This window comes from Pristis pectinata, chromosome 1 (assembly GCF_009764475.1).
Source record: "Pristis pectinata isolate sPriPec2 chromosome 1, sPriPec2.1.pri, whole genome shotgun sequence".
Taxonomy (NCBI): domain Eukaryota; kingdom Metazoa; phylum Chordata; class Chondrichthyes; order Rhinopristiformes; family Pristidae; genus Pristis; species Pristis pectinata.
In genome coordinates this window covers 62,910,917-62,924,191 of record NC_067405.1, presented here as the reverse complement: position 1 = coordinate 62,924,191, position 13,275 = coordinate 62,910,917, and the positions used below count along the sequence as shown (strand labels likewise).

The 13,275-nt window shown below is 42.5% G+C and overlaps 1 protein-coding gene across 2 annotated transcripts in view; it reads right to left on the bottom strand.

Moving 5' to 3' along the window:
* The window catches only part of LOC127578923 (collagen alpha-3(VI) chain-like), an 86,804-nt gene that overhangs the window by 47,890 nt on the left and 25,639 nt on the right, over positions 1-13,275 (bottom strand). For both annotated transcript variants that reach the window (XM_052031502.1, XM_052031509.1), the window contains one exon: positions 5,522-6,139. In XM_052031502.1, the coding sequence (XP_051887462.1) occupies positions 5,522-6,139 (618 nt within the window). The remainder of the gene's footprint in view (positions 1-5,521; positions 6,140-13,275) is intronic.

The following is a 13,275-nucleotide window of genomic DNA, read 5'->3' as shown; positions in this document are numbered from 1 at the left end:
TCCTTTCTATAATGAGGTGACCAGAACTGAACACAATATACCAAGTGTGAATTAACCAGAGTTTAATAGAGCTGCAACATGCCTCATGGCTCTTGAACTGAATACCCGGACTAATGAAGGCCAACCCACCATACGCCGCCATAACAATCCTAGTAACTTGCGCGGCAACCTTGAGGGATCTATGGACGTGGACCCCAAGATCCCTCTATGCCTCCACACTGCTAGGAGTCCTGCCATTAACCTTGTATTCTGCCTTCAAATTCAATCTTCTAAGGTGTATCACTTTATACTTTTCCGTGTTGAACTCCATCTGCCACTTCTCAGCCCAGCTCTGCATCCTATCATGTCCTGTTGTAACCTACAGCAACCGTCTACACTATCCACAATACCATCAACCTTTGTATCATCAGAAAACTTACCAACCCACCCTTCCACATCCTCATCCAAGTCATTTATAAAAATCACAAAAAATAGGATTCCCAGAACAGATCCCTGCGGAACACCACTGGTCACTGACCGCCAGGCAGAATACGCTCCATCTACCAGCACAGAGTGTCTTCTAAGGGCGAGCCAATTCTGAATCCACACAGCCAAGTTTCCCTGGATCCCATGCCTTCTGACTTTCTGAATGAGCCTCCCATGAGGAACCTTATCAAACGCCTTACTAAAATCCATGTACACCACATTCACTGCTCTACCTTCATCAAAGTGCTTTGTCACATCCTCAAAGAATTCAATCAGGCTCGTGAGGCACAACCTGCCCCTCACAAAGCCATGCTGACTGTCCCTAATCAGCCTATGCTTATCCAAATGCCCATAAATCCTGTCTCTGAGATTCTTATCCAGTAATTTGCCCACCACTGACATAAGACTCACTGGTCTGTAATTCCCAGGGTTATCCCTACTCCCTTTCTTAAACAAAGGAACGGCATTTGCCAACATCCAACCATCTGGCACTACTCCTGTGGCCAGTGAGGATGCAAAGATCATCGCCAAAGCTGCAGCAATCTCTTCCCTCACTTCCTGTAATAACCTTGGATATATCCCGTCTGGGCCTGGTGACTTATCTAATCTAAAGTTCCAGCACATCCTCTTTCCTCATGTTGACATGTCCTAGCATATCAGCCTGTTGTACGCCATCCTCACAAACGTCAAGGTCTCTCTCACTGGTGAATACTGAAGCAAGGTATTCATTAATTACCTCTTACCTCTTCCGACTCCAGGCACATGTTCCCTCTTTAACCCTGATCGATCCTAGCCTCACTCTAGTCATCCTCCTATTCTTCACATATGTGTAGAATGCCTTGGGATTTTCCTTAATCTTACTCTTGATCTAGCTCTCCTAAATCCATTCTTAAGCTCCCTCCTGGCTACCTTGTAACTTTCCAGAGCCCTGTCTGTTCCATGCTTTCTAAACCTTAGGTAAGCTTCTTTCTTCCTCTTGATAAGATATTCTACGTCTCTTATCGACCATGGTTCCTTCACTCTACCATCCTTATCCTGCCTCAATGGGACAAACCTATCCAGAACCCATGCAAGTACTCCCTAAACAACCTCCATATTTCTGCTGTGCACTTCCCAGGAACATCTGTTCCCAATTTACACTCCCAAGTTCTTCCCTAATAGCATCATAATTCCACTCCACAATTAAGTACTTTCCCATATCGTCTGCTCCTATCCCTCTCCAAGGCTATGGTAAAGTCAAAGGGTTATGTCACTGTCTCCAAAATGCTCTCCCACTGATAGATCTGAAACCTGATCAGGCTCATTGCCTAGTACCAGGTCCAGTATGGCCTCTCCTCAAGTTGGCCTGTCCACATACTGTGTCAGGAATCCTTCCTGGACACAACAATCTCTGCCCCATCTATCCCATTTACTCTAAGGAGGTGCCAATCAATATTAGGGAAGTTGAAATCACCCATGACAACAACCCTGTTATTTTTGCACCTCTCCAAGATCTGCCTCCCGATCTGCTCCTCAGTGTCTCTGCTGCTATTGGGGGTCGGTAGGATGCTCCCAATAGAGTGATCGCTCCCTTCGTGTTTCTGACTTCCACCCATGCTGACTCAGTAGACGATTCCTCCAGGACATCCTCCCTTTCTACAGCTGTCACACTGTCCCTGATCAGCAAAGCCACTCCCCCACCTCTTTTACCTCTGTCCCTTTCCCTTTTGAAACATATAAACGCCGGAATATCCAGCAACTATTCCTGCCCTTGCGACAACCAAGTCTCTGTAATGGCCACCGCATCATAGTTCCATGTACTTACCCATGCCGTAAGTGCATCGGCCTTGTTCCTGATGCTTCTCGCATTAAAGTAGACACACATCAGCCCATTCAACTGACTGCAATTTTCCCCTTTCAACTGCCTATCCTTCCTCACAGTCTTTCTACACACTGCATCTACTTGTCCACTAAATGCACCAACCTCTGACCTGTCACTCGGGTTCCTATCCCCCTGCTGGACTAGTTTAAACCCTCCCCAACAGCTCTAGCAAACCTGCCTGTAGAAATATTGGTTCCCCTCCAGTTCAGGTGTAACCCGTCCCTTTTGTACAGGTCGTACCTTCCCCAGAAGAATCCCAATGATCAACAAATCTGAACCCTGCCCCCTGCACTAACTCCTCAGCCACACATTCATCTGCCAAATCAACCTATTCTTACCCTCACTGGCTCGTGGCACAGGCAGCAATCCAGAGATTGTTACCCTTAAGGTCCTGCTTTTCAGCTTCCTACCAAGCTCCCTATATTCCCTCTTCAGGACCTCATCTCTTTTCCTACCTATGTCGTTGGTACCAATATGTACCCCGACCTCTGGCTTTTTGACCTCCCTCTTCAGAAGGCTGTGGACCTGATCAGAGATGTCTCTGACCCTGGCATCCAGGAGGCAACGTACCATCCGGGAGCCTCTTTCACGTCTACAGAATCTCCTGTCTACCCCCCTTACTATGGAATCCCTTGTCACTACCGTTCTCCTCTTCTCCCCCCTTCCCTTCTGTGCCACACAACCAGGCTCAGTTCCAGAGATCTGGTCATTGTGGCTTTCCCCTGATTGGCCATCCCCCCCCCCAACAGTATCCAAAGGCGTATACCTGTTATTGAGGGGAATGGCCACAGGGGTACTCAGCACTACCGGCCTATTCTCCGAGCAATTAGCATAACACTATTACAGCACCAGCGACCCAGGTTCAATTCCGGCCACTGTCTATAAGGAGTTTGTATGTTCTCCTCGTGTCTGCATGGGTTTCCTCCAGGTGCTCCGGTTTCCTCCCACATTCCAAAGACGTACAGGTTAGGAAGTTGTGGGCATGGTATGTTGGTGCCAGAAGCGTGGCGACATTTGTGGGCTGCCCCAGAACACTCTATGCAAAAGATACATTTCACTGTATGTTTCAATATTCATGTGAATAATAAAGATATCTCATCTCATCTCTCCTGACAGTCACCTAGCTACCTGCCTCCTGCAGCTTAGGAGTGACTGCCTCCCTGTAGCTCTTGTCTATGAACTCCTCATTCTCCCATAGGAGCCAAAGGTCATCCAGCTGCAACTCCAGTTCCCTAAAACGGTCTGTAAGGAGCTGCAGCTGGATGCACCTCATGCAGATGTAGCTATCAGGGAGACTGGATGTCTCCCAGAACTCCCACATTTCACAAGATGAACGCACCACTGACCCCGGAGCCATTCTAGCTACTCTGACCTGGCACTAAAGGAAACACCAAAACAAGAGAGAAAGAAACTTACCAGAGCCTCCACCTCCTCTCACCAAAACCTCCATTTCCTACTCTAACCCTGGTCCACTGACACAGTGGCCGCTCCACCTTCCTTTTATTTGCTGCTGTTAATTAGCCAATCCGCTATTAACAATTTGCAAATTTGCCTCGCTTAAACTCTTGCAAGGTGAAACTCACAAGCACACGTACAGAGACTCACCTCTTTCCAATGTTCCCACTCCAAAGCTCGCTCCAACTCCTAACTCTGCAACGTGAAGCTCAGAAGCACACGCACAGAGACTCACCTCTTTTCAAAGTTCCCACTCCAAATACACGTTCATGTAGTGTATATTCACAGAAGACCAGTGTGCAGAAATAGCAAGTAATTAGGAAAGTCATCACTTATTGTGAAGAATAGAATACAAAGGTAGAGAAGTTATGCTTCATTATATTGGCATTGTTTGGACCACAACTAAAGTACTACGTACAGTATTGACATCCTTATTTAAAGATAACAGTACTGAAGGATGTAAATGTGATTGTTTAGTAGACTGATATCCAGAATGAACAGGTTATCTTATGAAGAAAGGTAGGCAGAATAGGTTTGCATCTTCTGGAGAGGTGACTTGATTGAAACATATAAGTTCTTGAGGGGTTTTGAGAGGGCAGATATGGAGAGAATGCTTCCTTTAGTGGGACAATCTGGAACTAGGAGTCACTGATTAAAAATAAAGAGTTGCCCACTTTTGACAGAGATGAGGCAATTTTTTTCTCTCAGATGGCTATAAATTTTAGGAATTCTCTTCCTCAAGGACGGTGGAAGCAGACTCCTTGAACGGTAGCATAGCGGTTAGCGCAATGCTATTACAGCGCCAGCGATCGGGGTTCAATTCCCGTTGCTGTCTGTAAGGAGTGTGTACGTTCTCCCATGTCTGCGTGGGTTTCCTCCAGGTGCTCCGGTTTCCTCCCACATTCCAAAGACGTACGGGTAGGTTAATTTGGGTTTAAAATGGGCGGCGTGGACTCGTTGGGCCGAAAGGGCCTGTTACCACACTGTAAATAAAATTTTTTTAAAAATTAAAGAAATTTTTGAGACAGAAGCAGATTTTTCATTGGGAAATGAGTGAAAAGTTAGCAGGGGTAGACAAGATTGTGAAGTTGAATTTGTAATCAAATCAGTCATGATATGGAATGATGGAGCATCTTGAGGAGTTGAGTACCCTATTCTAGCTCCTAAGTTGTATCTTCGTATGTAGGCACGCTGTCCCGGTAAACAATGTCCCAGAAGAAATATAGCATGTTCAAAAATGTATCAACCACTACACTCGGTAACCTACACATCCTTTCCTGGCTATTGTACTGTGCTTCCACCCTGTGGAACCATGAATCATAAGCTTTCTCCTTCTCTGGAAACTTCTGAAGTCAATTTCTGAAACATTTTGGCCATGTAACCAGCTGGACAGTCACCTCTTGGTCATACTTCTTGTGTGAGATTTCTGAGATCACTTGTCAATGAAACATTCAGCCCCATTTTCAATAATATTGAACACATTAAGGATAAACTTAATGCAAGGGGTGAGTTTTGCACATCGAATACACTCCCCTTATTTGTCCATTCATTTTAATTTTATACGCATTTAGTGTTATACAGTCAACCATGCAAACAGCAAGTCATATGATTACCTTTGCTGATAGTACTGATTAGCTATCAATTAAAAGTAAATACTTTTTGATGCAGGATGTAATCTCGAATATTACAAGTGTGATAACAAATACAATAACACTGAGTACAACAGAAAGTTTGAAGTACCTTGTTTACTCGGAACAGTTGGGCTTTCGGTAGATACTTGAGAGGCAGTCAGCGTAGTCAGTGGTGTCATCACTTGTTCCTGCACATTTGGCAAAGACTGGAATTCCTGCACTCTGAAGACCAAACTGGGGTCATTTGCCATCTCCTTTAGCTGAGCTGGATCCGTGCTCCCAGTTCCTACAGCAAGGATCATTATGGCAGCTTGCTTCAGTGCCTCTGCAGATCGTTTGATGTCATCTCTGGACCTTCCAGCGGTGATGAGCACCAACAACTGAGGCACACCATCACCCTTCCTGCTTCCTGAAGATCTGGTAAAGTGATTTCTAAGGACATAGTCCAATGCTGCCCCAGTGTTCAGTGTTGTTGTTCCTCTTAATCGAAGCCCTTCCACATGAGACATAATCTCATCTTCTGAAGAATAAGTGTTCAGATAGAACTCAGTCTCCGCATAATTGCTGTACTGCACCAGACCTATCTGAACTCTGTCACTTCCAATGTCAAGATTCTCTATTATGCTTGTGAGAAAATCACGGACAAAAGGTGCATTTGTGTTCCCAACGTTATCTGATCCATCGATAAGGAAAACTATGTCTCTCTTGCTTGCACCACCTGGTACAACTGGAATAAACACACAATATTATTTGTTGCAGACTACATATAATCGGTAGAGATCATAAAAAATCTAGGGAAATGCTTCCACAAAAGTACAATACTTGCCACTTTGGTCACAATCAACAATACAGTCACAAACTACACTCATTTTCCAAAGCTCCTCCTCCAAGTAATTCACATAATTGCATACAGAAAATCTTCCATTAACTAGCACAATTGTGCAATGTAATAGAAATTAAAAGTATTTTTCTCTTTTCCATTAAAACATACCATCTGTACCCTTTGTCCACCAGAATAGTACCAACAGAACTGGGTTATTGGTGGTGTCATTCTGAGGCCTCACTCTCAAAATGCCTCTGACAGGTATTGACAGTGGGCAAAACCAGAGGTGGGGCTTTCCCAGCTCTGAAAGCTGGAAATAATTTGATCAGTTTGTAAATGTCTTTGACAAAAATAGATATTTAAAGATGATTAGCTTTTAAATAAACAATTAAAAGTGAATAAAAACTAAGCATTAAGAAGTTGAAAAGCAAAATGTTAATTTGAAACACTTAGGTAATTAAAGACAGCACCATCTATCACCAAGTTAAATGCAAGATTCCATGCTTGGAAGCAAGTGGGCAGAAGTCCTAGGATCTAGGGCCTTTCATACAGTTGAGAGACCTGTGCATTCAGTAAAAGCGATGTGGCCTCCCCTACATCGGCAAATGCAAGCATAGACTATGTGGCCATTTTGTAGAGGACCTGAGCTCTGTCTGCAATGGCCGTCTCGAGTTCCTGGTTGCATTTGATCAGTTTTTAAATGTCTGACAAAAACAGGTATTTAAAGATGATTAACTTTTAACTAAACAATTAAAAATGAATAAAAACTAAGCATTAAGAAGTTGGAAAGCAAAAAGTAAAAGCAAAAGCAAAAACGAAGCAATAAAAAGTTGAAAAGCAAAACGTTAATTTAAAACACTTAAGTAATTAAAGACAGCACCATCTATCTCCAAGTTAAATGCAGGATTCCATGCAATGGACTGGCTGGCAAAGCTCAATGAGATCCAGTCATTTTTTTTAAATCAAAGACTTTAAAACATGACTGTTAATGCCCCTATACCCTAGAAAATGTGACCTCCTAAAACAGCACATTTGGATGAATCTCTCACATTTGATCTGAATATTTTGATCTCTTTCCAGGACAGAGCATAGAATAATGTCTGATTCAGGAGTTTGGTGCTGTGTATGAGCACAATATAATGTTAGTTCCTTGCCTGTTTGTATTAACTTAATCTTAAACAATATGGAAATATTGGGGGGAAAGTTCAAGGGAGATGTGAGGAGCAAGCTTTTTATGCAGAGAGTGGTAGGTGTCTGCAACACACTGCCAGGGGTAGTGGTAGAAGTAGACACGACAGTGGTTTTTAAGAGGCATTTCAACAGACACTTGAACATGACGGGAATGGAGAGATATGGATCATATGCAGGCAGATGGGTTTTGACATCATGGTCAACACAGACATCATGGGCCGAAGGTCCTGTTCCTGTGCTCTGCTGATCTCTGTTCTATAAAAGGTCAAAGTGATACTGGGATGTGGGTAGAGCTCACAAAGCCAACTTATACTGCTGAGAGAAACAATAGACTGCAGATGCTGGAATTTGGAGCAAAAAGCAAACTGCTGAAAGAATTCGGTGGGTCAAGCAGCGTCCATGGAGGTCAGAGGGTTGTTCAAACATTTTGGGTCAAGATCCTGAATCAGGACTGGGGAAGAGGAGGAAAGATGGCGAGTATGTAGAAGTGTGGGGGAGGGGTGGGACAGGAGATGGTAGGTGATAGTTGGAACCAGATGACGGGGGAAATGACGAGCACATGGAGTCGGGTGGGGGAGAGGATGAGGGGCGAAAAATGTGAACAAAGAAAGAGAGACCCTGGGTGCGAATGGTAGAGGTAGTTGAAATGACATGCAACCAGGAACTCGAGACGGCCATTGCAGACAGAGCACAAGTCCTCTACAAAATGGCCATATAGTCTATGCTTGGATTCGCTGATATAGGGGAGACCACATCGCTTTTACTGAATGCACAGATCAGGTTGAAGGAGTTGCAGGTGAATCTCTGCCTCACCTGAAAGGACTGTTTATATCCCTGGATGGTGATGAAGAAGGAGGTGAAGGGACAGGTGTTGCACCTTCTGCAGTTGTCATTTCAAATGCCCTTCCCATTCCCACACCGACCTGTCTGTTCTCAGCCATCTCTACTGTCAGAGTGCAAGCTAGAACAACAACACCTCATATTCCACTTGGGTAGCTTACAGCGCAATGGTGTGAACATTGACACTTCCAATTTCAAGTAAGCCACACCCCCTGTGTTCCTTCCTCACTCCCACCAGTCAACCCATCATCTCCCTTTGTTCACTTTTTCTATCCCAACTCCACCCCCTGCCCCCACCCGGCTACATCCACCTGTCATTCTCCCCTCATATGGTTCCACCGATCACCTACCAGCTCCTGTCCCACCCCTCCCCTTCACCTCTATTTATTAGCCATCTTTCCTCTTCCACTCCCTACTCCCCCCCCCCCCCAGTCCTGATGCAGGGTCTCCACCCGAAATATTGACACATCTCTCTTGCCTCCACAGATGCTGCCTGACCTGTTGAGTTCTTCCAGTAGTTTATTTTTAACTTCTACTGCCCATTCCTAATTGCTCTTACAGTGTAGCCATCATGAAGCACTGCAGTTCATCTGATGAAGGGTCTCCCATGGTGCAGTTGGGTCAGGGGTTCCATGATTCGGACCATCAGTGATGCAGGGGCAGTGATATATTTTCAAGTTAGGGTGTTGCATGACATGCATGGTGTTGGTGTTGCCATGTATTTACTACCCTTTTCCTTCTTGGTCATAAAGGTCATGGGTTTGGGAAGTTCTGTTGCAAGTAACTGCAGTGTATTTTGCAGATAGTACACACTAAAGTGATAGAGCACCTGTGAAAAACAAAGCTTTGCACTTCCATAGCGCCTATCACATGCCTTCCAAAAATTTCCAAAATGATTTCTGTTAATGAAGTATATTTAAAGTGCAGTCGCAGTTTCAATATAGTAGACACTACAACTGATTTGAGAAGGGAATGAATATCTTGAATGGTAGGTAAGGTGCCAATAAAACAGGCTGTTTTGTCCTCAGTTGCATTGAGCTTCTTGTCTGTTGGTGGATTCGTTGGCTAAAACGGTTGCAGGTTGACGATGTGAAGCATTAACTCCACCTCACCACAGGTAAGTGTGGGCTACCTTATGTAGCAGATTTTTAGAAATTAAGGGAGTCAAAGAATATGGAGATAGTGGAAAAAGATGGCACTGAGGTAAAGATCAGACATGATTTTATTGAATGGTGGATCATGCATGAAATTCCAAATGGCCTACTCCTGCTTCTTTTTATTATGTTCTCAACTGATGAAGGATCATTAACTGAAATGTTATCTGGTTCTCCCTCTGTAAATATTGCTGAATGTTTTCAGCATTTTCTCTTTTCATTTAAGTTTAATTACTTCTTTAGCAAATTTTCAAGGCATCTGTTAGTGTTCGCAATCGCATCCTGCAAATCAGTTTCATTGCAGGTAAATTTGAACAGAGGCATCATGAATGAAAAGGTAAATAAATTGTTTTGGTACAGAAAGGTATCACCTTGCTTTTTAATTAAAGGCAGAAAAATATCTTACAACTATTAGTAAATTGCCCCATGGAAGAAATAGATGATCTTTTAAATAGCTTCAACCACGACTCTTCTACAATTGATCCTCCACTGCTGCAGCTCACAAAGACACTTTCGCTCCTATAGAGCTAATGAGCAACATTCTTCTCCCTGCATTTCAGAGTATTCTGTTTCTGAATTTTCACCCCCACCTTAACAATTATTCTTCCCACTTCTGTCCCTTGAACTGATACGCTTCAAATTGTGGTGTGTTTTTGGAAACATGAAATCTGATGTTTCCTGGCACCCAAGTGAATGTTTGTGCAAATATTTGGCAACTGTGGCAGCAAATCACTTAATATTCTTTGTTTATTTCAGCTTCAGCTTTTAGGGAAATTTGTCAGGGGCTTCTCATATCTTTCATTCTTACAGACATCTGCAGCCCAATAGTAGTTTGCTCCAGGCCTATCCTTCCGTAAACATTGTGACAGGGACCTAGAAACAGTTAGTTTGTATGCATGTTCTCATACTCAGACATCTTCATAAACGTAATCTCTCTCTCCATTTATACAGACCTCGGGACAGTAAAATTGATGCAAGACCCTAGGGAGGTTGGGGAAAATCAGGCAACAAAAATCTAACGTTAAGGATACAAAAGCATTTTAAACAAAAGTATTCTGAGAATTTATTAAGCCATAAAAAGCAGCAGCAACTCCATCATGAAGCTGCATTCTTTAGCCACAATAGATAAGCAAATTTTTGCCCTAGGGAGATTCAAGCTGGAACATGATGGTGATGTAAACTAATGTAAAATTAAGTGCAACTAGCTGGTTGTAACTTGAGATTGAGTGCCATTGTTTAAAACTCTTTTAGAATTAGCCACTAAATTTAAAGTTTATATAATGAATCGCAAATCCTGGACAATTCATCAGCATTTTCCTTTTCTGTGAGCCCATTTACAGTTTAAACAGGATGTTGGGACAACTTCAGAAGCCCAACTCACTTATTCTCCAAGTCTCATGCAAACAGTGAATGCAGAGGATGGCGACATTACTAGCTGTGGAAGAATGCATTATATGACTTCCTAGCCCAACAGGGCTATTCAACTCATTGTAACTGTACCAACCATTCAATTAGTCCCACTTCATTGCCCTTTCACCCCAAAGGCATACATCTTTTACCTTGTCAAGAAAATAACTAATTAATCCTGTTTCTCCAGCCCTTTTAAATAGTGCATTTCAGAATCCCCATCATCTGCATCCTGGTTCCTTTACCAGTTACAGTATATTAATTCTGTACTCCTGGATATCAACCCTACTTCAAGAGGAAACTCTTTCTTCCCTACTTACACTGAGAAAACCTTTAATAATTTGTACACCTCTATTGTACCTTCTCTGGTGTAAGGAAATCCATATACTCTAGTCTCTTCAAAAATTTAAGTCCAGCATCCAGCAAAGTGTTATTTTTGTAAATCAAAATAGTTGGTGGCTGTGCAGTTTTATGCACTGCAGTTAGTTGGGACTCAGAAGAGGCACAGTTTTCAGCTGAAGCCTACTGTATATAAACTTTGCAACAGTTCTGCCAACATCTTTGCTGATCACAATGCAGGTACACACAGCCAATGCAGCAAATCTGAAATAAAGTAGGGAAATTATGCAAATGGTTGCTGAGGTAGCATCAGTGAAGAGAGGAACAGAGTTGATGTTTCAGATCAATGACTTTTCACCAGACCTCTGTTCCTCTCTCCATACGTACTGCCTGACCTAGTGAGTATTTCCAACATTTTATTTTTTCATGTCCCATTAAATGGTGGTTTCATCGGACAGATTTATGTATTTTATCAGTAGGTGATAACTTCAGACTAACCTGATCATGGAGGGATCAAATCCTGAATGTATAAGTTGATGGCTCAGTACCTACATCGTGTATCGCACCTGAGGAGTAAGTAGTGCTTACCAGCTGTTGTTTTCCTAATTAACAGAATCAACCCAACAACTAAAAAATTGATATTTATTCTTGGCGTAGTGGTAAGTGCTCAGGATGGGTTCCAACAAGCAAACCAGGTTCATGAGCCCTCTGCCCACACCCTGCACACCTCCATTTTACTTTTGTGGGGAGCCTTGGGAAGAGGATATGCCCATTATGAGACTGATTCCCCTTCCCAAGTTCACATGGGGCAGGGCTTTCTTTCATGTTTTTGGCACAAATCTGTTCCATTGTTTGGCCCTTGACCTTGTCATTGCGATTGAGGAAGACCCCAACTGATAGTGCTCAGTTGAGATACGAGTCTCAAATGTCACAAGTTTTATTGGCGGTACCTTCTCGTCTTTCTTCAAAGGTACCAAAAGTTACTCCATTTTTCCTTTTCAGTGTGGTTCTGAAGGAATACACTAAAGATAAATTTAATGGGCCCCAGATTGCAGGAACGAATATCAATCAATATTGAGGAACAAGGAATAAAAATTCCAATGCACTCCTTTGAACATGCCTCGTTGTAACGTTTGGGGATATTTATTTGTATGTCACTGAAGTGAGCCTACTTTCATTTAGGTAATAATATTGACATATTTTTCGATAACATTTACAAAGGATTGCTTCAAGATATGCAACAACCTTTAACATTAGAAAGCCTCTTGTAATAGGCTTTCCCAAAAGGAAAATGGGAACTATGTAATTTTGCATTTTGCTTCATCTTTGTGGTAACAAAACTTATTGATTATCTCTCATAAATGATTTTACCCCAAATGTAAATAAATTATTTGTATCCAGTGATTCCTGCAAGGGACTTGTTTGAATGAATATTATTGGTTTTGTGAGTATCCACACCAAGGATGTTGGGGTAAGGTTTGTTCCTCATGCTAATCTTCATTGCAATAGATTCAATTCAATTATCTTGTTCAAAAAACAAACTGCTGGAGGAACTCGGCAGGTTGGGCAGCATCCGTGGAGGCAAAGGGGTGAGCAATGTATTGGGTCAAAACCCTGCATCAGTCCTGCCCTATAATAACAGCAGGGATGCAATGCTCAATGCTTAGTATAATAACCAGAGCATATTGGTGAAATTTGTAATAATCTTGCAAAGGAATAAATTTGCACTGAGATCATTTATATCCACCTGTCTTTGATTAGCTTATTCACTACACATTCAATCTTTGGATGATTCAAACAACAATGCAATATTATTTGGAAATAGGAATAATGTAAATCTTTTAGAAATACCCAGAGCTACAAGGTCCTCCTCTTTGATTCAGTCAAAGATGTACATAATGATTTCTTGAATATATTGGATGGATGTGACCAACTCTACCAGGTACTATTCAGTATTTAACCATACATGTCCAGAGATATTAAGATTAAGATATTAAGATATTCATTTAATAGTCACATGTACATCGAAACACACAGTGAAATGTATCTTTTTGCGTTACTGAGAATGTGCTGGGGGCAGCCCGCAAGTGTCGCCACTCTTCCAGCACC